At 35.7% G+C, this 27,477-nt stretch overlaps 1 protein-coding gene across 6 annotated transcripts in view; it reads right to left on the bottom strand.

The window, feature by feature from the left end:
• The window catches only part of Cep97 (centrosomal protein 97kDa), a 170,753-nt gene that overhangs the window by 109,217 nt on the left and 34,059 nt on the right, over positions 1 to 27,477 (bottom strand). For 4 of the 6 annotated variants that reach the window (XM_069820845.1, XM_069820846.1, XM_069820850.1 and 1 more), the window contains exon 6: positions 10,654 to 10,737. The exons of the other annotated variants lie outside the window; for them this stretch is intronic. In XM_069820845.1, coding sequence (XP_069676946.1) covers positions 10,654 to 10,737 — 84 coding nt within the window. The remainder of the gene's footprint in view (positions 1 to 10,653; positions 10,738 to 27,477) is intronic. 6 annotated transcript variants of the gene reach the window in all.

Raw genomic sequence — 27,477 nt, 5'->3', positions numbered from 1 at the left:
AGCACTTAGGCAGGTGTAGGGAAGGTGTGTGTAATGAGCATGAGGCAATGTAATATTCCTACTTTACAAACACGGATTCTAAGTCTGAATATAACTCACTGCTCTACTAGAACATGTGTTGAATCTACTAAGTGAAACTAGTGTCGTGTAACTCTAAGTATTGTAGTGATTGTAATATAAATTCATTTTAATATATATCATTATCGAGGTTATTGTGTGCTTTTTGTTTAATTATTGTAGAGTGGTACATAGTTGATTTTTTATTTTAGTTGGTTATTTAACGACGCTGTATCAACTACTAGGTTATTTAGCATCGATGAGACTGATGATTCGCCGTAGATTACCTTGTATTCACATTATGGTTGGGGAAAACCTCGGAAAAAACCCAACCAGGCAATCAGCCCAAGCAGGGATCGAACCCACACCCAAACGCAACTTCAGACCGGCAGGCTAGTGCCTTAACCGACTGAGCCACGCCGGTGGCTGACATAGTTGATTTTATATTTATTTTAAAGTCGCATGATGTCAGAAAGGAAGAATTGTATGATTCATCGCAAAGAGAGAAGTGTTTTTGCTAACACTGTGAAATGTTGCGATGTGAAAGAGTAAGGAAAGTGTCTTAGACTCCTTCTGCAAGAGCAGTAAACATTGTAGTGTTCCAAAGAGAACAATCTGTCACACTCGAAACGTTCATTCATTCATAGTGTTCTGCCCAAAGTCAGGTCTTTCACTGCAAACACAGCATTCTCCAGTCTTTCCTATTTTCTATCTTCCTCTTTGTCATTTCATATGATTCATACATCTTAATGTCGTCTATCATCTGATATCTTTTTCTGCACTGAACTCTTCTCTCGTTTACCATTCCTTCCAGTGCATCCTTCAGTAGGCAGTTTCTTCTCAGCAGTGACCCAGCCAATTTCTTTTTCTCTTCCTGATCCATTTCAGCATCGTTCTTTCTTCACCCACTCTTTCCAACACAGCTTCGTTTCTTATTCTGTCTGTTCATTTCACATGCTCCAACCTTCTCCATATCCAAATTTCAAATGCTTCTAGGCGTTTCTCTTCATTTCGTCGTAATGTCCATGTTTCTGCCCCATGCAATGCCATATTCCACACAAAGTATTTCACTAGTCTCTTCCTTAGTTCCCCCCCCCCCCAGATATTCGCGAAAGATGCTCCTTTTTCTATTAAAAGTTTCCTTTGCCTGGCAGCAGCTCATGTTACTGCTTATAGTACATCCCAAGTATCTGAAGCTGTTCACTTGCTCTACTGCCTCATTTAGATTTCGCAAGTTTATCGTTTTTACTTGTTTTCCTATGACTATGGTCTTCGTCTTGGTGGCATTTATCTTCATTCCATATTGCTCACAGTTGTCATTTAGCTCCAGTAGCATACCCCTTAATATCAGCTCCTCTTCTGCTAACACCATATCATCAGCAAATCTTATGCACTTTATTCGTCTTCTCCTACTATCACTCCTTCCATGTTCTGAAAACAGTTCTTCACTAAATCCTCTAAGAAGATGTTGAACAGCGTAGGTGATAAAGGGCATCCTTGTCGTATTTCTCTCCCTATTTCACTTCCTTCTGACATTTCTTCTCTTATCCTGACTTTGACTTGTTTCATATAAAGGTTACTGAACAGCCTCCTCTCTTTTCAATCCACGCCAATTTTCTTTAGGATCCCCATCAGTTTATTGCAATCCAAACTGTCAAACACCTTTTCCAAGTCCACAAATACTATATACACTTCTTTATTCCTCTACAGATATGTTTTGCCAATTGTTCATTGTAGTCCAATATAAATGACACTTGGGAGGAAATTAAACGCAGAATAAATATGGGAAATGCGCATTATTCGATTGAGAAGCTCTTATCATCCAGTCTGCTGTCCAAAAATCTGAAAGTTAGAATTTATAAAACAGTTATATTACCTGTTGTTCTGTATGGTTGTGAAACTTGGACTCTCACTCTGAGAGAGGAACATAGGTTAAGGGTGTTTGAGAATAAGGTGCTTAGGAAAATATTTGGGGCTAAGCGGGATGAAGTTACAGGAGAATGGAGAAAGTTACACAACGCAGAACTGCACGCATTGTATTCTTCACCTGACATAATTAGGAACATTAAATCCAGACGTTTGAGATGGGCAGGGCATGTAGCACATAGGGGCAAATCCAGAAATGCATATAGAGTGTTAGTTGGGAGACCGGAGGGAAAAAGACCTTTATGGAGGCCGAGACGTAGATGGGAGGATAATATTAAAATGGATTTGAGGGAGGTGGGATATGATGATAGAGACTGGATTAATCTTGCACAGGATAGGGACCGATGGCGGGCTTATGTGAGGGCGGCAATGAATCTTCGGGTTCCTTAAAAACCATTTGTAAGTAAGTCCAATTGCATTTCTTGTACCTTTTCCCTTCCTGAAGCCAAATTACTCTTCTTCCAACTGTTCTTCCATCTTAGAATATAAACGTCGATTCAGTATCCACAGAAGAATCTTGGCCAAATGTGATATTAGGCTGACAGTCCTGAACTCGTTACATTTCTTGGCATTATTTTTCTTCGGTATTGGAAGCAACACTCTCAGTGAAATCTTCAGGCCAGTCGTCTTTCTCATATATTTTGTTGGATAATGATAAAATTACCTTCTTGTCTTCACCGAAGCATTTCACTAATTCGATGGGGATTCCATCAACTCCTGTTGCTTTCCCATTCTTCATTTCCCTAAGCACTAGTTCAACTTCTTTCCTTAAAACAGAAAATCCTTTTTCGTCTTCTGATACAGCTGCTTCGTCTTCTATAGCCAAGACATCTGGACAATTCCCTGTCTCATATAACTCTTCTATATATTTCGTCTATCTGTTCAGTATTCCTGGTCTGTCTGTTATTTCATTTCCGATTTCATCCTCTATCAACAACATGGAATTGCTTTTCTTATTTGTGAAGTCCAAACGTTTTACTTCGCAGTACATTAAATCATATCTTCCTTTTCTCTCTAGATTCTCTACTTCTCTACATTTCTCTTTCATCCATCTTCCTTCGCCTTGTAAGTTTCTCTTCTTAGTTCATTGTTAAGTTTCCTGCAGTTTCTTCTACCTCCTTCTGTGTTGATGTTTTTCCATTTTCTCCTTTCCTCCATCTTCTCCAACATTTTCCCTGTGACCCAAGGTTTCTTAATTCTCACACCTTCTGTGTATCCTATTGTTTCTTCTGCTGTTGTCTGTTTGTCTGTATACAGCTTTTTAGATGAGTCCAATACTCATTACTATTCTCAGGTGTGGATTCTAATATAGCGACTTTCACTTGAAAATTTGCTCCAAATCTCTTCTTTCCTCTTCATTCTTCAATTTTACCATGTTCAATTTCGTCACTTGTCTTCCTCTTATCTTCTTCAGACGAATACCTACTTCTCCTATCAGGAGGACATGATCTGAGTTAATATCTGCTCCTGGTAAAGTCTTCACATTTTTTAAACAATTTCGGAATCTTTCCTGTACCAGTATGTAATCTATCTGGTATCTGCTTTCGTCCCTTGGCTATGTCCATGTGTATCTTCTTCGTTTATGTTGTTGGAATAATGTGTTTCCAACAAAAATTGCATTTCTTTTAGAGAAATTTACCAAAGATTCTCCTCTGTCATTTCTTCTTTCCAATTCATATTTTTCAACTGTTTTTCCTCTTGACTTTCTCCTACAACTGTGTTCCAGTCGCCCATTAGGATTACATATGCTCCTTTCTTCTCTTTTTCAACTATCTCTTCTATCTTGTTATAGCTTTCTTTCACTTTCTCGTCTGCTAATTCACTATGTGGCATATACACTTGCACTAGCACTAAGTCTATTTTCTTCCCTTGTAGTCTCACCATTATCATACAGTCATCTACATAACACACCGATATCACTTTATCTTTCACACATGGTCCCAGTAATACACCAACACCACGACTTCCTTTGCATTCACCATTTGAATAAAACAACTTAAATTCATCACTCACCAACTCACCACAATTTTCTCACCTCACTTTTGATATTCCCATCACATTCACTGTGTTTCTTCTCATTTCTCCCTTCAAGTTTTCCAACTTACTGCTCGAGGAAAGAGTCCTTACATTCCACGTTCCAATCCTCAATCTTCTTTTCTTCTGTCCGTTGGATTGCTTCATAATGTGTCCTTCCTCAGCATCTCCCTCCCGGACATCCGAATGGAGGAACAGTTTATGTCCAGAATCTTTTACAGTAGAAAGACTCATCATGCCATATTTGTAGTTTTCCTTGGGAAAGTAAATTGGGTAGCGTCCTGTTGCTTTCAGCACACCACTCTCTCTTTCGCATCTTAAAAGATCCCAGGGGGCCCTACTGTAGAAGTAAGAAGCGTGGATTTGACTAATTAGACCCTCCAGATTTCTCCGAAATTCACCGCAAGGGTTAAATATCAGTTCTATCAGGATTTTTGACCCAATCAAAGACCGGAACAAATAGAGGAAAAAGCCAGATGGAGTGCTGTCGACATCAAGAAAGAGACGGAAGCATGCAGAAGATTACAATGTAGAAGATAACGAGTTTGATCATTACATAATAATAATGTTAAGGACATTATTGATGATTTCTACATACTCCAAATAATAGTTTCCACATGTAAGGAAGTATTACCAGTTTTCAAGTGTACGGTAGGGTTCAATACCCCAAACACAGAAATTGCCTCCAAGTGGAAGTAATGATAGATTGAGAGAGAAGGGCAGAAGGGAGAATTACATAACGTGCAGAGTGTCAATGCATGTGGCAAAGAGGCCGAAGCACCATGACGTTAATATTCAGTAAAGTTCTGTGGCTACTCTAGTTCCAAATGCCATTGGCTATAACACTCATGACCTCTATATGTGCGTGAATTAGCAGAATAACATATAACAAAGATCAGAATACAGGAATATTATTTTTTACGAATTCATAAATAATTATGACATCAGTACAATAACAACTGTAGCACATAGATAAGTAATTAACTGTAATTCTTTGGAAATGTGTTTCCAGATAACAAAAATATGACAATATAGTAAGGTTAACATTTTATCACTATAATATAAGTTCAATATTCATAATAATTAAATTAAATTACAGTAAAGTAGAACTGAAATGGAAGGTCGAAAAATAATACACATGTCCAAAATCAAACCAACCATTTTCACTTTAAAAGAGTCATGGTGTTTATTCACTCCAGTAAAGAATTTATAACCAGCATATAGTGCTGAGACTAAATCAACCGCTCTCTCATTTGACACTTCTTACTTTAACTTTTATTTGTTGCGAGGTTATTCATACAGTAAAATCCCTCATATTCGGGACCCAAATAACTGGCAATACAAAAACAACAGCACTTTTCGCTAGGGCATAAAAAAAAAAAACCAAGTCATTAATGCGAAAGGGAAGAGTCAGACAAAGATGTGAGTGGTTTTTGTGGATCACATATGCCTCATATTGTGTTTACTTTTTACATTGTTTACGCGTGAAAATATAGATAGAAAACACCGTTATGCCTCTGGGAGATCGGGTAGCATCGGTAAGTTGCCACTTGGGTCTTACAAACAATACACAGAGACAATGTCTTTAAATTTACCATTTGAACTCGCCCATTTCGAGAGGGTGTTGGATGAGTTTAAATAGGAAGGTGTGAAATTCTCTGTTCTTATAGCATGTAAAAGTTTCATCCATGACTATTACTGCTAAGCACAAGAGGAATGTCGTCATACTGAAGCAAAAGCTTCAATTACTCGAGAAAACAGAGAGAGGAGTTAGTAGATCCAAATTAATGGACGAATGAATATAAAGTTGGAAGTTCAACTTTATACGATATAAAGAAACAAGGCAGTCAACTTTGGTGATTCCTAACAATGAATCTACGAAAGTTGCAGAAAATCGGGAAACTGTGCATCAGTCCCACTGTGAAGAATCAGACTGTATTCTATATGAATGGTTCGCAATTAAAAGATCTGAGGGAATGTGCATTTCTGGGCTGATGTTACAAAGTCAAGGAATTGCATCAGAAAATGAAAGTGCAAGTGAGTGTGGATTTTTCGTTGGATGGCTTAACAGATTCAAAGAGAGACATGGAATCCGAAAACTAGACGAGTCTGGTGAACAAAGGAATGCCAATGAAGTGTCTGCAGATCAGTTTACTAATCAGTTCCAGAAAATTGTGTCTGAGAGTAATGTTAGTGTGGAACAAATATACAATGCCGACGAGACTGGTCTATTATGGAAGTGTCTTCCTACAACAACACTGGCGTGTGCAACAGAAAACTCACCTAAGGACTTCAAACAAAACAATGATCGTGTAACTGTTATGATATGCGGAAATGCTGCAGGTACACACAAAGTGACATTGACAGTGATGCAGTTTCAACGAGTTGGCATCATAAAATACAAACAGGTAATTTTTTTTTTAAATACTTAATCAATTTCGTATCCAGAACTTGCCTGGTCCCATTGGTGCTGGTTAAGAGAGATTTTACTGTATATACCTTCTTAAATCATAAAGCTTTTGATTCCATTCTTTTTTTATTTAAGACATGCTTGTATAGGTAACAATTACGAGTACCTCTGAACCAAACATTATTTTATAGAAGCATACATACTGTATTACTTCATTTGACAATATTTTATGTAAGAAATAAAATGTCAGAAAGAAAAATGTAATGATTCTCGACAAACTGTCATTTTATGTAATTTTTAATTTTAAAGTTTCAAGTAAATTGATATTATTTATCTATTAAAAACTGTTACATATTACACACATAATTCCCGCAAGAAAAAGGTTAATCAATATTCAATATAAACAAATTTGTCCATTATTTTAAGAAAAAAGGAATATACCAAGCATAAAAAAGTGATATGTCACTTTCTTGGTTGGTTGTTGAAAAGGTCTACTGCTGTGAAAGCCAAAAAGTTATTACTTTCAGTATCAGAACACATAATATATTTAAATACATGAATGAAAGAGATAAAATAAAAAATAAACTGGATAGCTTCTCACTCTGCATGTGTACACATTACGTAAGTGATAGATGCCAAGTACAGTGAAACCTGTTCAAATCGGAACCTGAATAATTCAGAATCCTATTTCAGAACAATTTATTGGTCCTGGCGAAATTCATATGTATTATGTGTAATTTTTTTCTGAATAAAACGGAAACTGTCCAACGCGGAAACATAAACTGTCTGCTACTGTTCAAAACGAAAATAATATTTTGGACACACTAATTTAATGTAAACTATATTTTGAAACAGTACGTGCTTTCAAGGAATGTACAAAATACGTAGGTCACTAACATAAAAACAAGTATTCTTTGCAAAATTTTTGAGAGTGCAAGGGTGTGTTGGCCTGGTGGTCATAAATTTTATTACCCTATTGACTAGGGAGACGTGTCCCTTCAAAGATGTTCAATGCTTCACTCCTGTATACTGTCATAACTGGGTAGAACGCAAGCGTATTAGTGATTTTGTGACAAAAAAAAAAAAAGTTGCATTACCATTAACTGATGAAGTAAAAGTTATCGAGAAAAATGGGAAACGAAGCGCATGGAAAATAATGTTGAAATTTAGGAATGGAAAACTCAGGTGTAACTTGACACTTTCAAAAATAAAGGCCGTATCATGAGTGAGTGGCTTGTGGTTAAAAATAGTGACATAAAAGGAAACAGGAAACAACTGGTTAGGTACATAGAAATAAATGAACTGTTGTGGGAGTGGATTCTTCTTGCCCTTTCAAAGATCGTGCCAATTTCTGGACCTATTCTGCAAAGCAAACCCTTGAACTGGCAAAGAAATGAGATAATCCAGAATTCAAGGCTTCTAGGCCACTTGTCCAATTAAATAATGTGCAGTGATATACAGTATTATAGTATAGTGTTAGATATTAAATTTAGTGTAATTAATAAACTTTATAGTGTTTAATGCGTGAGTCACGATACAATTTATACAGGAAATGAGATTTTCATCAAGATCATTCACCAATTAAATAAGTGATAGGAAGCTGATTTAATGTCAGTAATGTTAAATGGAATATTTTGTAATTCCTACAATTTGCGGTATGCCATTTTGTTTTTCATTTATACAAATGATAAAATATTCCTTCTTAACTTCACACCTGAATAACACGGAAACCTGTCCACAATGGAAAAAAAATTAGGACCATGTCAGTTCCGTCTTGAACAAGTTTCACTGTATTAAGGAAAATTGTATGAAGCCTGCTGGACTAAGAAGGTATATAATTTGGGAAGGAATATAAGTTTTCAATAAATTAGTGGGCACTGAACTGGAGTAGAAGACACAATGACCCATTGCTTTAGGAGTAAAACACTGAATATTATGCTACTAATATTGCAAAATATCAGCCAAAAGTTTGCATATGATTAACATATCGAAAGAGGAACTTGTATACTGCTGCTTGTACTATTTTTATAATTTCGGCGTAAGAATTCCTGTCTTGCCTTTCAGTACAATGCTGTCATATAAGGAAGACAAAGATACCTCTTTTATTTGTTACTGATCCAAGTCGCAGTACACAATCATTTCTCTACAAAGTCAATCCCATTCAAAGAAATGACAATTGATTAATATTTCAAATGTGTACTTTGCAATATTGTTTCATTTCTTGTACAAAAAATTAAGAAGAAAGTCGATAGAAAAAAGTGAGTAATTCATCAATACAGTAGAGTTCCAATTATCCGGCCTTCCTAGGGTTGCCATATGTCCTGAAAAAGTGGGATTTCCCTGAATTTCAGTGCATGGAGAAGTGTCACATCCGATTTTCAACAAATCGGCAAATGTCCTGAATTTTAAGATTGATTGTCTCAGTATTTACAAAAGTGGTTAAATTCTTTCATTGATCTCAAGTGTTTCAACTGGTTGCTCAACCCATATTTGCCTAGTGTTGCGTTTTCGCAACATTCTGCATTAATTATTGTTCTGCAAAAATGCAAAGGAATGAATTACAAAATTAACTTTTATTTCATTGTTGTGTATACCAGAAGAATCAAAGGAGCCTACAGCACAATAATTAACTTCCATTTCAGTTTCATGTGGCGGTGCGAAAATTATGAAAATATTCAACAAGAAAAAGTTATGGGCATAAATGGGTTAAAGGAAATACAACTTGGGGTGAGCATATAGAAGACACTGTTAAAATACTTACTGAAGCATGTTTACAAAGTTGATGACTCAGTAGCATTCAATCAATCACTGTGTTCCTGAATGAACCTGACTCTGACAGTAATTTCATGCAAAAACTAGCTAGTGATAAATGCGTGGAATTTTTCAGTTCATGTAAAAATAGTGAGCAATATTCAAAATTATTGAAGACTGCCCAGTTCTATTTCTGTGTATCTGCCCATAATGCATGTGTGGAAAGAATCTTTTCTATCATGAATGCGCAATGGACAGTTGACAGGAATAGGCTAAAAATTAAATCCATTAGAGCAATTCTGATGGTTCAATATAATTTTAAAGACCTGTCATGCTTGCAATTTCATGAATATCCGACGCAAAACAATGTGTTGCTGAAGAAGATTTCATCTTCAGAAAAATATGACTGATTTAAGATTAAGAATAAAGTAACAAACTGAATCATAAATTCAATTGTATAATTGTGTAGTATTAATATTTTATTTGTTGCACATTGTAAAGTTTCTGTGTATTTTTATGATCATACTAAAAAAATGAAGTCATAATTACAATATGTTGCGTTGGATGGTTGAAGTCCTCAATTCTCTCTTCACCTTTATGGCAAACCTTGGCCTTCCATGTTATCCGAATCACTTTTTTTTTTTAATTATAGTCGTGTACATATATACAGTACTGAACAATAACAAAGTTTTTAAAGTCAATTACATATTCTACTGTATTATGAATAAAAACTCGTTTATTATGTACAGATACAGAAATAAAATTTGGAGCTTCCTTATGTATAAGTTTCGCTTACAACACACTCAGCATGTGCAGTAAACAAGACCCCATGTATATATGCTACTTGTGGACAGTCATGCGAAATTATTGCCTACATACAGGTGGACTCCATTAAGATTCGCTCCAAATTTTAATTCCACATCTGTACATCTGAGTAACGTCTATCTACATTACTGGGTCCGACCTTTGTCCCTTTAAGATTTCAGCATCAAAAACCACATAGCACTCTCACCCTTCATATTATTCGGATTGGCCTCAGCCCATATAGTCCGGATAATCGGGACTCTGCTGTATATTAATTTAAAAATAATAATTTTTTATATGCATCGTTCACAAATAAAATGATTTCTTGATAAAACCCCAAATAATAATGTAGGAGAAATTGCTGTATACAGATGGAGAGGACAAAAAATAGTAAAAATCAATAATACCGGTAACGTGCATTTCCACCAAAACATCTGAATAGACTTTATGCAGCCTTACCATATACCATACGAATAGGTAATTATCAGATTAAGATTTGTAATGAACATAACAAGAATGCACATAAAGTATGTTACTGTACTAAGAAAATTATTAATGCAAGCAGGCAGCAAACAAATTCACAAATTATTTTGCACTTTTAAAACACAAGATCACATAGCTCTATTACATATTTATATATTTCCTAGCTCCCAAGAAAAATCATCACTCACCTCTCAATAGCATCCACCACAAAGCCATCTATCACCTTCAGACTCATGCACCAGTTAATGACAAATGGACGATAGTCAAAGCCACTATAATTATGGTTAAGGAACAAACAGCACTAAGTTAACACACACTACAGTACGGGATTGATTCAGGCAGTTAACATCACTTCAGAAACAGTATTTATCCAAATATATTATACACAATTCGTCAATTAACAATGCACTGTTACTTCATTCAGCTCGTTTTAAAATCAGTTACTTCATGAACTAAAATGCATTCTGATTAAGACTATTTCTTAAAATGTTTGAGCTAATAACATCAACAACAAATCTGTATTGAATGGAATGAATTAGCTACACATATAAATACATAATGTGCAGACTTTGAAGCAATATGTAATCAGTAATCACTGATGAATCCTATGGATGATTCATGAGGCAGTTTGGCACTTAACGACTTCTGCCTGTCTTATATCTTCGGGGTGATACCTAAATATAAATTGGTTTTGGTATCTTTCCTCTCCTATTCTTAAAAAACTCTCAAATTCTTTCCTGAACTCTGTCAGCCTCCCCCATATCCATCCATCCATCTCTTAATATTCTTATTTCACATACTCTGAAATCCATTTGTTTGTTAGTTCACCCATTACATGTTCATTCTTTTGCAATTATTATTACTGATTACCCATTTCCTCTTTTGAGATGCTATACAGTTTGAGATCATCTACAAACAAGTGATCTATATGGATGGTTGGCAATTAATTTTAAATTACCAACTTCTATTGACTGAGTGCAAGACAGAACCAAAAATTATACATATACTATTAATTTCTTCATTTTTGGTTGCCTCTTGAAGGAAGAAAGCAGTCATGCTCACTATTTTTTAACATTCAAAAGAGATATATTCAATAATTTCTGGTTCCATGTTACATTTGCTGCAGAAAGAAGTTTTTGGGACATTAAAATGGTAGACAAATTCTTCTGTAACAAGATGGTCAGTTTTATTACGTGCTTTTGGGTGTCAAGTATGTGATTAACATGAAAGTTCTACTAAGATTCTGTTAAAGCTGATTACTATGCAGTCAGCAGTGTACTGATCTGTTAGTATACCAAAATATACAGTGGTGTGCAAATTAATCCGAACACGACATATTTTTACATTTTCTGTCATTGTTGGCCTCACAGCTGCTCATACCGCTTTAATTGACATCTGTAGTACGTGTAATTCCATTGTTGAATATATGTGACATTTAGCCTGTCGTTTTGTACTTATAAACATTTCAGTTGTGTTGAAGACTTAATACTGCAATCCTGTGTACATTCTGTCGTCTTCACAAATGGATACAACTCCACGAAAACGGTCTAAAATTATAACATTAGCAGAGCATTCTTCTACGACACAGAGGCAAATTGCTGCAGAATGTCACATCGGTTTGGCTACTGTTAATTCGATCATAAAACGTTACAGGGAGACTGGATCCATCACACCCCAGAAAAAAGGAAACTGCGGCTGGAAAAGGAAGACTTCAACTGCAGATGATCGTTTAATTGTCAGGAAAAGTAAATTAAATCCTAGACTAACTGCTGTCGACTTAACCCGCGAGTTAATGGCTACCACTGGGGCGAATATTCACATCACAAAAGTGCGGCGTAGGCTTTTGGAAGCTGGACGAAGGGCTCATAAGCCTATTAAGAAGCAATTGCTAACCCCTGTTATGTGCAAAAAATGCTTAATGTGGGCAAAATTACATCAACACTGGACAGTGAATGACTGGAAGAATGTACTTTTTTCCGATGAGTCTCATTTCGAGGTCCACGTCCACCGTGTTTCTTACGTATGGAAAGGATCCGAAAAAGTAACAGCAGCTCATCTCCAACAAGCACCCAAATACCCCCCTAAAGTAATGTTTTGGGGTTGTTTTACACATGAAGGGCCTGGAGCATTAATACCTATCAAGGGAATGATGAATTCTGACAAATATATTCACTTATTGGAAACCAGAATCGTACCCCAGCTGCAAAAATCATTTCCGGATGGCAGAGGTGTGTTCCAACAAGACCTGGCACCATGCCATACGTCTCGAAAAACTACAGAATTCTTCAACAAGAAGAATATTCAGGTACTCCCCTGGCCAGGCAACTCACCCGACATCAACCCCATTGAGAACTTGTGGTCAATTTGCAAAAGAAGAATGCAAAAAATGGATTGTTCTACAAAGGAGAAGATGATTTCTGCCCTCATTGGTGTATGGTTTCGCGATGAAGAAATGAAGAATATTTGTGGGAAATTAGTGGAATCCATGCCAAATCGTCTCAGAGCTGTTATCAGGAACAAGGGAGGCCACATAGATTACTGAGGTATGTCTTAGATTCTTTTTTTATCCCATTTGAGTGTTTTTGCATAAGTAATTACGTTGTTCGGATTAATTTGCACGCTACTGTATGTACTACATCAAATCTTGGTGACACATCTGTCATGCACATTAAAGAGTTTGCATGTTTTCCCTCTTAGGACACAAAATTTTGCAGCTTCGATAATTGCTAAGGTGACCACTCATCCTGCTTTTCCTGGGATAGTCCAGAATTTAGACTCTCCGTCCCGAATTTTTCTGAAGGTATTTCGGGATGCCAATTTGACCTGGATTTTGCCGAGATGTTAAGATTTGTCCCAATTTAGATTTTTCTACATTCATGGTAACGTTTTTAAGGGATATGTACTCTAAAGTTGGCAATATAGTCAGTTAGTTGCCATTGCTGGGTTGCTATTATATCTCATTCACTTCAAAATTGGCTACCACTCATATTCAATTCAATGAGAAGGATTGGCCAGTATTCTAATATGCAGAGATTGGACTGAGAGAGATGTTATGAGCCATGTGATTAGCTAAGTGACTAACGTTTTCATTTCATGTGGTACAGTAACCTGATACTACAAAATTACACTTTCATAATCCGATGCTACAAAATTGCACTTTCATATGACTCATACAACAAGTTCTCTCTTCCTCACCAGCTGCCATTCTAGGAAAACATCTACTGGTAGAATTAAAAATTACGGTACACTAATTAAAGGAGAAGCCAACAAAAAAGCAGTAAAGTTTCCTACAGTCTCAAAGAAAACTGGCGGGAATACAACTGGAAACAAGATAACAAGGAAGTGACGAAGCTTAAGCCCTCCTTAAAAAGATCCAACTAGATACCACTCTGAAAGAACAGAAAACTATATACAATCATAATTCGTTCCCTGGAGACAAAGGAACAACCAAACCTTGGTTTGATGCTGAGTGCTTCAAACAGAGATAGAAGCAATCAAACTCTTGTACAGTGCACAGACAAACATCTCCAGGGCAAACCTAAATCTCTTTGCAGAGAGAAGGAAGCCATATCAATAACTGCTAAAGACAAAGGATACTAATTTCATAGAAGAACAAAGAAAAGCCCAAGCCCAAGAGGCACTAACAGAGCCCTTTCTTGCCCTTGGAAGATACTGCCACAGAGATCCCAATGGAATCTTGGGAAAAAACACTCTCCCTTTCCTCAACAGAGGTAACCTAACCACTGCATGCAAAATCAAAGAGACTGAGTCATACAACAAAGAGCTGATATAAACATATCGGAAGTAAGTGCAGCCATCATCAACGTGAAAGACAAGAAAGCAACTAGACCAGACGGAATTCATAATAAAAAAAATCTCAAGCACACAGCAGATCAACTAATTTCCTCCTGAAACAATCTATTCAACACAAGCAGTCGATTTTAATATGTATAATATGTCATTTTGTGTTTTATGTTATTTTATCCATGTGTTATGTGTTGTTTTTATCACGATTCTGTTTTTTTATTTATTGAGTATTTATATTTCTACATAACTGTATACAAAAAGTTCACAATTATTTTACTATCACACTTTGCAAGGTGTCTCGATTTTGGGACTTGAAAATCTGGTCACCTTATAATTGCATCACTTAACTGATTTACTGTTTTGTTTGTGTTTCGCTGTAAGTTGATGTTTTTGAACCATTTGTTTGTTTCCATTTCATATTTCTTCCAGTTAGCTTTCTTGAAGTTCCACTTCATTTTTAGTATTTTGAAAATGAAGGGCGAATTTGTCAGTTAGCTTATTTGACGGATATATTGAAAAAAAAAATCTAATTATCTCAATCGTCAACTCCAAGTTTCGACAAAAATATTTTTGAAACCCATGAGAAAGTGAAAGGGAGTGACTGCGTTAATAAAGGGAATACTGCGGTTTTTCGAACTCTGTTTGAATATAGTGGATAAAATGAAGATAGTATTGTTCATCTGTTTTTCACCACAACCATCAATTCCCCTGAACTTCCTTTAAAATTTCCAGAAATTATATATAAATAAATAAATCTTTTAAAAATATCTGTTCATAGTTCACTGAAAATAAATTCGAAAACTTGTCAATTTATGACTTTTGGTGTTATGCTCGCAAAGAGTATATAGAACTTAGTGACACTGCCATTTCACACCTTCTGTCATTCCTCTCTACTTATCTGTGTAAGCAGTGTTTCTCTGCATTGACGTCAATTAAAAAAAAAAAAAAAAAAAAAAACACAGAAATCACTTGAATCCGTATCAACTCTGATACTCGCATTCACGAAAATTCGGCCAAAAATCGAGGACCTGGCATGCAGAAAACAACTTGAGGCATCTCATTAATATGTCAGAACCATGTAAGTTACTAATATAAGATAATTTTTCTTTCTATGATATCTATAACGTTGTTCCTTTATTTATTTAATAGCATGGTGCTCAATGAATGAAATGTAGTTATGAACACATTTATTAAGTGCTCACTCAATTATTCTTTGGATAACCGAACAAATTGTTATTGGGTACCAGTTAGTACATTTTTATCACCACCCTTACGAATCAGAATTGTGCTTTCGTAAAGATTGGGGTACTCTCCCAGAAACAACCATTTTTATTGCAGTTATTGATATTGTGTCTGAGGCTATGATCCAGTCTATTTGCAGTATAAACTGCAATTTTCCTAGTACTTATTTACTTATGGTTTTTAAGGAACCCGGAGGTTCATTGTTGCCCTCACATAAGCCCACCATCGGTCCCTATCCTGAGCAAGATTAATCCAATCCCTAGCATCATATCCCACTTCCCTCAAATCCATTTTAATATTATATGCCCATCTATGTTTCAGCCTCCCCAAAGGTCTTTTTCCCTCTGGCCTCCCAACTAACACCATTCCAAAGCTTGTTTGGTTTTGTAACATGCTGTTTTTACGGTGATGGATTGTTAGCCCTTCGCCCAACCCTCAAGCTGGAGGACCACTCCTTATCGGCTGTCCACGACTGCTTATTCAATATATTTGCAGCTACCCTCCATATCTGGAGGCTGTCTCCTCTATCCGAAACCTGAGGATGCATCATGCCGTGGTGATAGGGACCCACTATTTTCCTAGTAGCCTCAATAATTTCAGTTTGATTGATTGTAGTATTAAATGTTTCCTCGAGTTTTACAGAATAGACTTCAATAAGCTTCTGTGGATAATAAGGTCTGACAAAGTCATTTTCTAACGAAAAATATTAGAAAAATAGTCTTGAACTGAAGAACTACTGACCGAACAGAAAGCAACATCATCCTGAAATGCTCAATAAACTGCTTTTGTACTCTGATTGCAGATATAAAACTACAGACAGTCTTCCGTTTCTGTCCATCTTTTTTTTTTTTTTTTTTTTTTTTTTTTTTTTTTGTAAATTCCACGTTAAAGCAATATCAATATAAATGTAAACAAAAAATCAATATATCTCAATAATAATAATGATGAAATTGTGTTTGTTACCAAAACAAAATACATCTGTTGGCTCAGAATAGTAATCATCAATAGTTATTCATAATCACTGGGTAAAATATAAAATGAAAAGTTACACTAATATTTCCACTTAAAAGTCCAAAATATTCTTAAAAACATAATACACAATTCACATGAATAAGTAAAGTCATCGAATAAATCACTATGAAAATCAGATAGCGGTCAACTCATCTATATGTCTTTCATGGCCTAATAAAAAATAATATTACAGATACAATAATCAAGTCAGTATATTTGGATAAATACACCGAATTCAAGCTACTGTTCTATATTCTAAAAAATCTATTCTTAAAAATGCAAGAACAACTTCAATATATCACCGAATTAGAAAGAATGTAACAACATACAAAGAATATTCAGTAAATAAAAATTATATTAATTAATTAATGATAATCACGTTTTACCTGTTGTAGTACATGTAAGAAATTAAATAAACATTTTATTCGACTTCAAAATTAATATAAATTGTTCACCTCTAGATCCAGTTTCTCTGCAGAAAGGAAACATTAGGCCTATGTATATGTTAAGAATAAGAAACTGGTTCTAAATCTCATTTGTTTTAGAACTGAATACACAATCCTCAACACTGATGTTAACATCTTATTTACCTCTTTACAAATATTCATATCAGATAACCTTTTCTCGTTGTTATGAAATATTCAGAGTATTACACACTGATAGGCCTACATTCCACACAATCTGTCCACATGAGGAAAACAGCTCAAGAATGACTATACAGGGTATTTCAAAAGTCAGTTCAAACATTAAACCGCTATAAATATTATAATATTTGAGATAAGAAAAAAAAACATCACAATGTTGGGCAAACAATGGGTTTACAAAACATTGGGAAGATGTCTGCCTTTCTCTTGTTCAACATACAGCATTCTGTCTGCGACACCATGCACAGCATTTTGCAAATAATGTCTTGGAATATTGTCAATTTCTTGCGAGATGGCATCTTTCAGTTGCAGTAGGGTTGTTGGATGTGTCAGGAAAACTCGTTCTTTAAGGTAATCCCACAACCAAAAGTCGGCCGGATTGAAATCTGGGGATCGCGGAGGCCATATTGTTGGAAAGTGCCTAATGATAACACGATCGTCAAACATCTGCATAGTTAATTGTTTTGCAGGGATAAAGATATGGGGTGGAGTGCCATCTTGCATGAAGATTATGTTTTCCATATCATGATTCCTCAGACTAGGGAAGACGAAGTTCTGTAACATGCTGTAGTAGCACTCCCTGTTTACTGTAACAGTCTGTCTTATTTCATAATTGTCCACAACCATGGAGTAACGGTTAGCACGTCTGGTCGGGAAACCAGGTGGCCCAGGTTTGATTCCCGGTTGGGGCAAGTTACTTTGTTAAGGTTTTTCAGAAGGTTTTCCCTCAACTCAATATGAGCAAATGCTGGGTAACTTTCGGTGCTGGACCCGGACTCATTTCACAAGCATTATCATCTTCATCTCATTCAGATGCTAAATAACCTAAGATGTAAAGCGTCATAAAATAACCTACTAATAAAAAATGAATGGTGGAGTTAACACGAGTAATTGAGGTTCGTTTTCCGACCAAAATCATCAGTAGGCACTTTCCAACAATGTGACCTCCGCTATCTTCAGATTTCAATCTGACTGACTTTTGGTTTGTGGTTACCTTAAAGAACGCGTTTTCCTGACACATCCAACAACCCTACTGCAACTGAAAGATGCCATCTCTCAAGAAATTGCCAATATTCCAAGACATTACTTGCAAAATGCTGTTCATGGTGTTGCAGACAGAATGCTGTACATTGAACAAGATAATAACAGACATCTTCCCAATGTTTTTAAACCGCATTGTTTGCCCAACACTGTGATGTTTTTGTTTTTTCCCTATCTCAAATATTATAATATTTATAGCAGTTTAATGTTTGAACTGACTTTTGAAATATCCTACACTTCATTTCAATAAAATTTGATGCTGTAAAATGGAACAAAGAATCGTGAAGATATATATCCAGTTCTAGTTACTCTCAATTTTAACGAGTGCTACTACTTTAGCTTACATTCATACATATTAAGACGAAATATACAGAATGATTCACACCAGCACATCCTGAACAAAAACTTTTATATGAACATGTAACTCATTTTTAATAGTCAAGCAATTTATAACAGTGGACCAGACTTGTTCCATGTCTGCACTAGTGCAATATTATCAAATAGTGTGCTCATGTTCACAATGAGCAGTAATAGAATTATACGAATATATTCCAGCAAATTCTTGGATATGTCATTATGACGGCTTAACATTCAGTGAATGGCAATAAGTTCTGAAGCTGAATGCTCAAGTGTCTGCTATACATTCATTACAAGGCAGAACCCAGGACAATACCTTTATCAGTGATGCTGCAGGGAGAATGAAACTATTGCACTGTCTTGGGTTCCTGTACTAATGGGAAACTACTTCGTAATCCTCACCACCACAGATCCATTTTATGATAGCTGAGGAACTCAGATCTATCTGTCAATCATCAGGTTTACGAAGAAGTGCATTGTCTCGCTACTAATGGAAGTACAAGAAAGATTGATATGCTTGTAATCCATCCCAATAGCAGAGTGGGTTATATATTCGATCTCACCATTCAGTTCGAGAAATATAAAGATTAACCAGAGGAAGTGCACAAAGAGAAGAAAATATATATGCCAACAATTCCATATTTCAAGTACAAATAAGCCTTGGAGGATACAGAAGTAACTAGTCTAATGGTCGATGCCTGCAAAACTATCCCCAACCACTTCATTACCACTTGGATCAGGTTCAGTCTTTAGAAAGTGAAGATAAAGGAGATCCTATCTGCTGCTCTCTATGGATCCATTACCCTGCTCCATCACCATCTTTATCATGTTCAACGAAAATATAATAATTTTTCCAATACATCTACATGAACGCTGTAATATTTTCAACTTCTATAACATTGTTTAAAAAAATTAATTATGCTTTTGCATCTGCTCTGTCCACTGTTGGCAGTCTGCGATTGCAGAGAGTCTTTATTGTATATTTGCAATAAATTTATATAAAGTGGCATTCCACAATGCCAAATTGTTACAATGTTTCCACAATTCATGACTATGACTATGGAGTTATTGTGTATGACGAAAATTTCATTACTGCTAAATAAGTCATGTTTCCCAAGCTGCACAATTACAAATTTATAAGCTTTTAGTGGAGATTTCAGAACTTCCCAAGAAACTACAGTATTTCACTTGTCAACACTTCCATACCATCTAAATGAGCATTCCAATACAACATAACTGACAAAGAGAATATTAAACATGGCTTAGCATAATCCTCGTTAGTATTTGACAAATCTAGGAATTCTACAATTTCTCAGTCAAGAGTAAAAAGGAAACTAAACAAAGATAATGCTGTACCCATTAACATTTGCTCCAACTGCTCTATTATTAGAATTTTTTTAGTGACTGAATAACAACAGTCATTTTTAAGCCTACATTATTTTTTGAGTAAATGATAATCGATCTGAGACAACATTAACAACACATGCAATGCATCAGTTATCTTGTTTACCTTTATGGACCATCCTAACGTACATTTTTTTTTTTTTCATAATTTTTGCAAAAAGCATGCTGTATTGCTGAAAGATGTATCTTTGCAACACGACATATATATATAACTTTACCATGATGTCACTCTTTCTTACTTTCCTTTGATATGAAGGAATACTTTCCTTGGCAAGGGATCAATTGCAATCATTTACAAAACCGGCTACTTATGCCTTCAAATCTAACTCCATTAAATTTTTACATTTTGGGATGGATGAAATACTTTAAGTGGTACTAAAAATGCAAACATGAAAGATTTTGCTTGAACAAATTCTGAATGCTTCTGAACACAAAAGGAACAGTTTTGCGAAGATTACGAGAGCAACCACGATTTACGAGCAGGGTTCAGTTACCACTTTCTTCAAGTGGTGAAGATGGGGAGGAGGCGGGACGTGAAAGAGTCTAAAGTATGTATGCAAGCACATACAAAATGGAATCAAATTGTGTTCTATTTCAATGAAATTAAATTACACCATAAGGTCAATGAAATTAAACTGTAGTATAAGGAACAACCAGATTGTGCTTACAACACATTAGGTGAGAACTAGAAATTTAAAGTTAGTACGTTTCTTACCACATATCTCTGCAATTAATCTTTAACTCACTGTGGTTGAAGAGAATGACTGGTTTCATCCTCACAATATATATCTGAAGCTGTAATTTCTCATCACCCTTTTCCCTTGCTAACCTTACACAAGCTGAATTATTACACAGACGAAAAACAGACATTCTACTTACTGCATAAGTCTGCCAATGTCACTGGTCTTTCAACCAATCATTTAAGGGCACTACAGTTAATTTGTTACGTAATGTTGATCTTAACGATATAAAACAGTTCATAAAATTTAAATTGTAGAATGTTTCGAAGTGGAAACATGACTTCTGGGGATAAATGCATTGAAGCAAGAATATCTTACATAAATTTTATTTTGCGAGTCTACAGCAGTATGTTGGAGTATACAGACGTGAGTAAGTGAGCTCTGGCAATTCAAGTATGGAGGGTAATGTCCTATGAAGAATGTTTAAAAAGAAGATACAGCACCAAAAGTTGAAAACGGAAAGGAGTGTACAAGATAGTAATGCAACAGTAAAAAAACCAAGAGGATCAAGGAACTTCAGAGAAATAGAAAATCTAAATGAACAGAGATTAACCATATAACAGAAAATTTGAGAAGTGTGGAAAACAACAAGAGAAGACTGAGATACTGATAAGTGAGAATAAACAAATGAAGAAGAGAATCAACTATGAAAGCAATTACAAAGAAAGGAATCTGATAATCTTCGGAGTTGAAGAAAAGGGATGAGACTACGAATTAGGAACTTTTGAAACAGAGTATAAAGTGTGTCACAGGATTTTTAATATAGAAGTGAGGAAGATCATATCGAACAAACATATAGGCTAGAAAAAGTTTCGATAACCCAATATTATTGAGATTTAGGAATATGAGAATTAGACAAATAACCCTGAATAATTTAAGAAAATTGGAAAAGAAACCAAGATGAGAGTAAAATGGGACATGTCATATGACATAAGAAAAAGAAGCTACTATTCCCGTTTATGAAAGCAGCAAAGAATAAGGGAAATTATGTATAGCTATATCATGATAAATGTCCTGTATGGTTGTGAAACTTGGACTCTCACTTTGAGGAACAAAGGTTAAGGGTGATAAAGTGCTTAGGAAAATATTTGGGGCTAAGAGGAATGAAGTTACAGGAGAATGGAGAAAGTTACACAATGCAGAACTGCACGCATTGTATTCTTCACCTGACATAATTAGGAACATTAAATCCAGACATATGAGATGGGCAGGGCATGTAACACGTATGGGCGAATCCAGAAATGCATATAGAATGTTAGTTGGGAGGGCAGAGGAAAAAAGACCTTTGGGGAGGCCGACACGTAGATGGGAGGATAATATTAAAATGGATTTGAGGGAGGAGGGATATGATTGTAGAGACTGAATTAATCTTGCTCAGGATAGAGACCGATGATGGGCTTATGTAAGGGCAGTAATGAACCTCCGGGTTCCTTAAAAGCAATAAGTAAAGTAAAGTAAATATCATGATAAATTAAAATTAAACAAGAAAAATTTATGATCTAAGAGTTCTGTACGAAGAACAAAATGCACCTAGATTTTGGGATTGAGGGGATAAAGAAAGGCCAACAAACTGGAATAAACACGATACAGCAAAAAGCGGAAAGAGAACGGCAGAGAATAACAGACAAGGTGAAAAGAATAACACAGAGGGGACTAATGTGCAAAGGGGAAATAAAAAAATCCAGATGATGTTAAAGCACAAGAGCAGTAAGGCAAGGAAGAGTGAAGATCAATGGTGGAAAGTGAGACAGTCTACAGGAACAAGACAGCTGATGGAAACAAAACAAGGGCGAGAACAAGATGGAAGTCAGATAGCAAATAGTGATGATGCAAGATTACTGAAGTATATAAAATTACCTAGGTCAGGAACATGGTTCGGCGACTGGGAAAGATTACAAGACATTATACGAATAAACAATGGAACAAAGCAACTGCTGGACTCAGAACATAAGAAAAGAAGTGAGACAGAAATCGAGAAATCAGAAGAAATATTAAGCATGCAGGGGAGGCAGAGCGTAGACATTCAGAGAGGGGTAAGAAGAAAACAGGAAGATGGAAAAAATTAGAACGTATGGAATGCGGGCACAAGGGCAGGAAAAGATACAAATGAAAGTGTGAGAGAAAGTGAGGGGATAATACATGAGAAAAAGGAAAGAGGAAGAGAAGAATTGGAGTTGGGAGAAGTAGGGAAGGAACTGAAGTTAATATTAGGGATATTGAGAGCAGAATACGAAGTGCTTTTGACAGGGAATGAAGGTGGGTGAGAATATTGAGACCAGAATACTAGTGATGAAAAATAGTGAAAAAAAGTGAGTGCAAATAAGTCATGAGTGACAAAAGTGATAGAATAAGCAAAGAGAAGAAAGTGACGAATGTGTTCACAGGAGGGGGGGTGGAGATACGAATGAAAGTATGAGGGAAGAGTCAATGAGTGACAGCGAGGGGATAAATATGTAAGTGAAAAGGGGAAGTGGAAGAGAAGAAATCAAGGTTGGGAAAAGTATCAGAATTAACTAAAGTAAAGGGAAGCAGGAAATTAAAAATGAAGAAGAATCCTAGACTGGAATAGTGGTAAAAGGAGGGAACTATAAGGGAAGAGGATATAAGTCTAGTATGACAATTACAAGTGGAAGTATTAAAACATAACTAATGTAAATGTAATTAGTGTTGTGGTGGAACCATACATAGAAATGTGAGGGCCACCACTACATGAAGCAGCTGTAGATAATAAACGTTCATATTACTTGGAGGATTTGGTGGAGAACTGTTTTCAGAACATGGGAACACTCGATAGTAGGAGGAAGAAGATTAAAGTGTATAAGATTTGCTGATGATACAGCATTGTTAGCAGAAAAGGAGACAATACTAAGGGATATGCTACTGAAGCTAAATGACAGCTGTGAGCAGTATGGGCTGAAGATAAATGCAAACAAGACGAAGACCATGGTTGTCAGAAGAAAATAAAGATAAACTTGCGAATATTAAATAAGGCAGCAGAGCAAATGGACAGCTTCAAATACTTGGGAGTGTACTATAAGGAGTAAAATGAGATGTTGCCAGGAAGTCAGGAGAAGGATATCAATGGCAAAGGTAGCTTCTAATAGAAAAAGAAGCATCTTCTGCTGATCTCTGGGAAAAGAACTAAGAAAGAGACTAGTGAAGTGCTTTTTGTGGAATATGGCATGAACATTATGATGAGGTGTAGAGAAGCGACTAGAAGCATTTGAAATGTGGATATGGAGAAGGATGGAGTGTATGAAATTGACAAACAGAATATGAAACGAAGCTGTGTTGGAAAGAGTGAGTGAAAAAAGAATGATGCTGAAACTGATCAGGAAGAGACAAAGGAATTGGTTGGGTCACTGGCTGAGAAGAAACTGCCTATTGAAGAATGCACTAGAAGAAATGGTGAATGGGAGAAGAGTTTGGGGCAGAAGAAGATATCAATAATAGACGACATTAAGATATATGGATCATACATGGAGACTAAGAGGAAGGCAGAAAATAGGAAAGACCAGAGAATGCTGGGTTTGCAGTGAAAGACCTGCCCTGGTGCAGAATATGTATGTATGTATGTATGTATTCATATAAATATTATTTTGCAGAAAGACAGCAAACTATAAGATACACATGTACCATTTACAAAGCACTGTAAATATTGAATATGCTTTGTCAAATAAAAACTCTTTCACTGAAATACCCAAGAAGGGGAGGATATTTTTTGTATACAGATAGAATGAACATTTCTAATGAAGCTATGACTTGAATAGCATTTGCTTTAGCTATTTTGTATTTTTATACTCTTTCTAAAGAAAATCAGAGCCACATTCATATATATTGAAAATAAGACGTATATACAGTACATATGCTTTTTTGAACTTAATATATCAAAAATGCTGAAGGGCTGGCACAAATTCGTGAATCATCCTACATAATTTATTGCTAGAGTAGAATGGGAAATTACATTCTAATAATGTCGAAAAAATCACTATTAAATCAGTATGTAAATATCACTCTTTGAGATGGTCTTACAGGTAATTTCTCTTGAGGAGATACCTTCAATTGTGTAAATGTTCATGATTAATTCACTGTTACCACTAACGTTTATAACAGTGTTGGAGTCCACAAGTATTCCACTATGCATTTACTTTTACATTTACATTTACTTTGAATCATGTCGGCGAGTGAATTATTTTGGCCTGGTAAAATGTCTATTTTATGTGCATCGCCTACAAACTGTTCCAGTGTTATTTCTGTGTGGTTAAACAATTCAGATTGTGAAAGTTCTGATGAAGCAAGCGAGAAAACAAAGAGTGTGAAGTGTCTAACAATGTACAGAAGCACTCAGAAGTCGAAGATGAACAAAGTGACAATGACAATGATAATAGCGACAAAGATTTTATATGTGTTGAAAATGATGAAAACTATTCTTCACCTCGAGAGAATGTGTTGAAAAGAAAGAAATACTGCAGATGAACAAAGCACCACTTTCTCAGACATGTCCAGAACAGTGAAAGAGATCTGCGCAAGATGTCACGAGTGTAATGGAAGCTTGGAAAAAACTTGTAAAACCTGAAATTATAAAATCTATGGCTACATTTACAAATGAAGAAATAAGAAGACATTGGTCGAGGTATGTATCGAAAAATTTCTACATGGAAAACACCAATGAAATAGAAGCTTTAAGATTACTGTATATTGCTGGCTCTTGTAAAGATTGAAATTTGAACAGTCGCGAAATTCCACAATAACTGCACAGTGGATGACCAACTGTTAGGTTTTCGAGGGCAGTGTCCATTTAAGGTTTACATTGCCTCTGTTGTTGTTGTTATTGTTATTTAGTCAACTGTCCGAAGACAGGTCTGAACCTCACAAGTGATACCAAGAAGACAACACTTAAAAGGCAACAAGGCCAGGAAATAATGAGATAGGGTGGCCAGTTTCTTTCCCCCTCCATTGCATACTTCACTGACTAGCTAACATATTACACTAGTCAGACTTCAGATGCAAACAAACAATTGTTCTTCCTCTGACACATATCGTCAAATGAGATGTATTGTCTGATAAATAATAGATGTACATATCAAACCAGAACCTCAATCAGAGGATTACATTGCTTCTAAACCAGATAAAAACGGCACAAAGATTATTACACTCTCTGATGCAAAGTCTTACTACATAATAAATGCAATTCATATGTAGGAAAAGTAAAATATCATTCAAAAAACTTCTACCAATAAAATACATAAGAGAGATATCACAGAGTATTCATGGATCTGGATGTAACCTCAATATGGCCAATTGGTTTATTATCTATATCCCTTGGTGACCACATGTTAAAGCATAATCCAACCCTAGTTGGTATAATATGTAAGAATAAACCAGAGATTCCGCCATCATTTCTACCTTGAAAAAAAAAATCAGCTGATTGCACAGTCCTAAGAAAGGGAAGAGTGAATATGTTGTCTATACTGCACACCGGAAAAGATATCAATGAGGAAACACGGAATATCAGAAGTAATTAATTTCTATAATGAAACAAAGGGTGGAGTTGAAACTTTCCATCAACTAATGCATACATACTCTTCACACTCAAAACCAGGAGATGGCCTCTGAAGTATTCTATGGAGTATTGTATTCAATTACCATAGCAAACCATATGAATTCATCTCTATCCACCTCACTTTACATTTCCCACCACTTAAACGTAATTGTCACTGGGGTACAAGTAGACCTCACCTATGCATTAATGTCTATTAAACCAACCTATGCTTCCAGGGTTTTTTTTTCTTTACATTACACCCATCATTTCTCCAGGTGCACAGCAACCTTAGGCTTACTGTGCTACCTATGTTAATTTACGGATTCATCAGTCCTGTTTCCTTAATTAAGGTGTACAGTCCAGATATAGAACTTGGTTCAAAATCTTTTGGTTCTAGAATGTCTTTCCCAAAGATAAAGTATCTTCTGTGACCCAATACATTGCTGGAGCAAATAATGATGTACTGGGCTGTTTCAGTCTCCTTCCCACAGAATTTACAGTCTAGGTTACCTTGAAGCATACCCATGCTGCTTCCAGGGTTAAGGGAACATGGTACATATCATATTCCAGTGGATGATCACCACTTAGAAGACAGCCATATGTCAGACAGCAGTGGCATATATAATGCACAACATAATTGGAGAAATAGTCAAATAGAGTATCAAGTATGTGGCCACAATTAAAAACAAATTAATAACAAAAAAAAAGAAAGCATAAAATAAAATAAACCAAAGTATGAGACAAATATTAACAATTTTGCAATGATAACAATAAAAGAATCCATTGCTGTGAACTAAAAGTTATCATGTCTGACTGTGAAATGAGTGGGTCCGGGTTCAAATCCTGATTGGGACAAGTTATCTCGTTGAGGTTTTTTCCGGAGTTTTCCCTCAACCCATTAAGAGCAAATGCTGGATAACTTTCGGTGCTGGACCCTGGAGTTATTTTCTTAGCATTATCATCTTCAACTCACTCAGATACTAAATAACCATAGCAGTTGATAGAGTCGTAAAATAAACCAAATAATAAAATCACCTTACTATAAATTCCCAAAAGTTTTCTGAATGTTTTTATATTTAAATAACACGCATGTATTTATTAAAAATTCTATAATTTTTTTCTGATCTGTAATTTGTTTCCCTCCTTGGCTTACTAGAGAGGAGAGAAATCGAATAATTATTAATAATTCTATATTTCTTGTTATCTTTTACTGCCACCTGAGCA

This window comes from Periplaneta americana, chromosome 3 (assembly GCF_040183065.1).
Source record: "Periplaneta americana isolate PAMFEO1 chromosome 3, P.americana_PAMFEO1_priV1, whole genome shotgun sequence".
Classification (NCBI taxonomy): domain Eukaryota; kingdom Metazoa; phylum Arthropoda; class Insecta; order Blattodea; family Blattidae; genus Periplaneta; species Periplaneta americana.
Note: the sequence above shows the minus strand (reverse complement) of the source record. Positions and strands in the feature narration are given on the sequence as shown.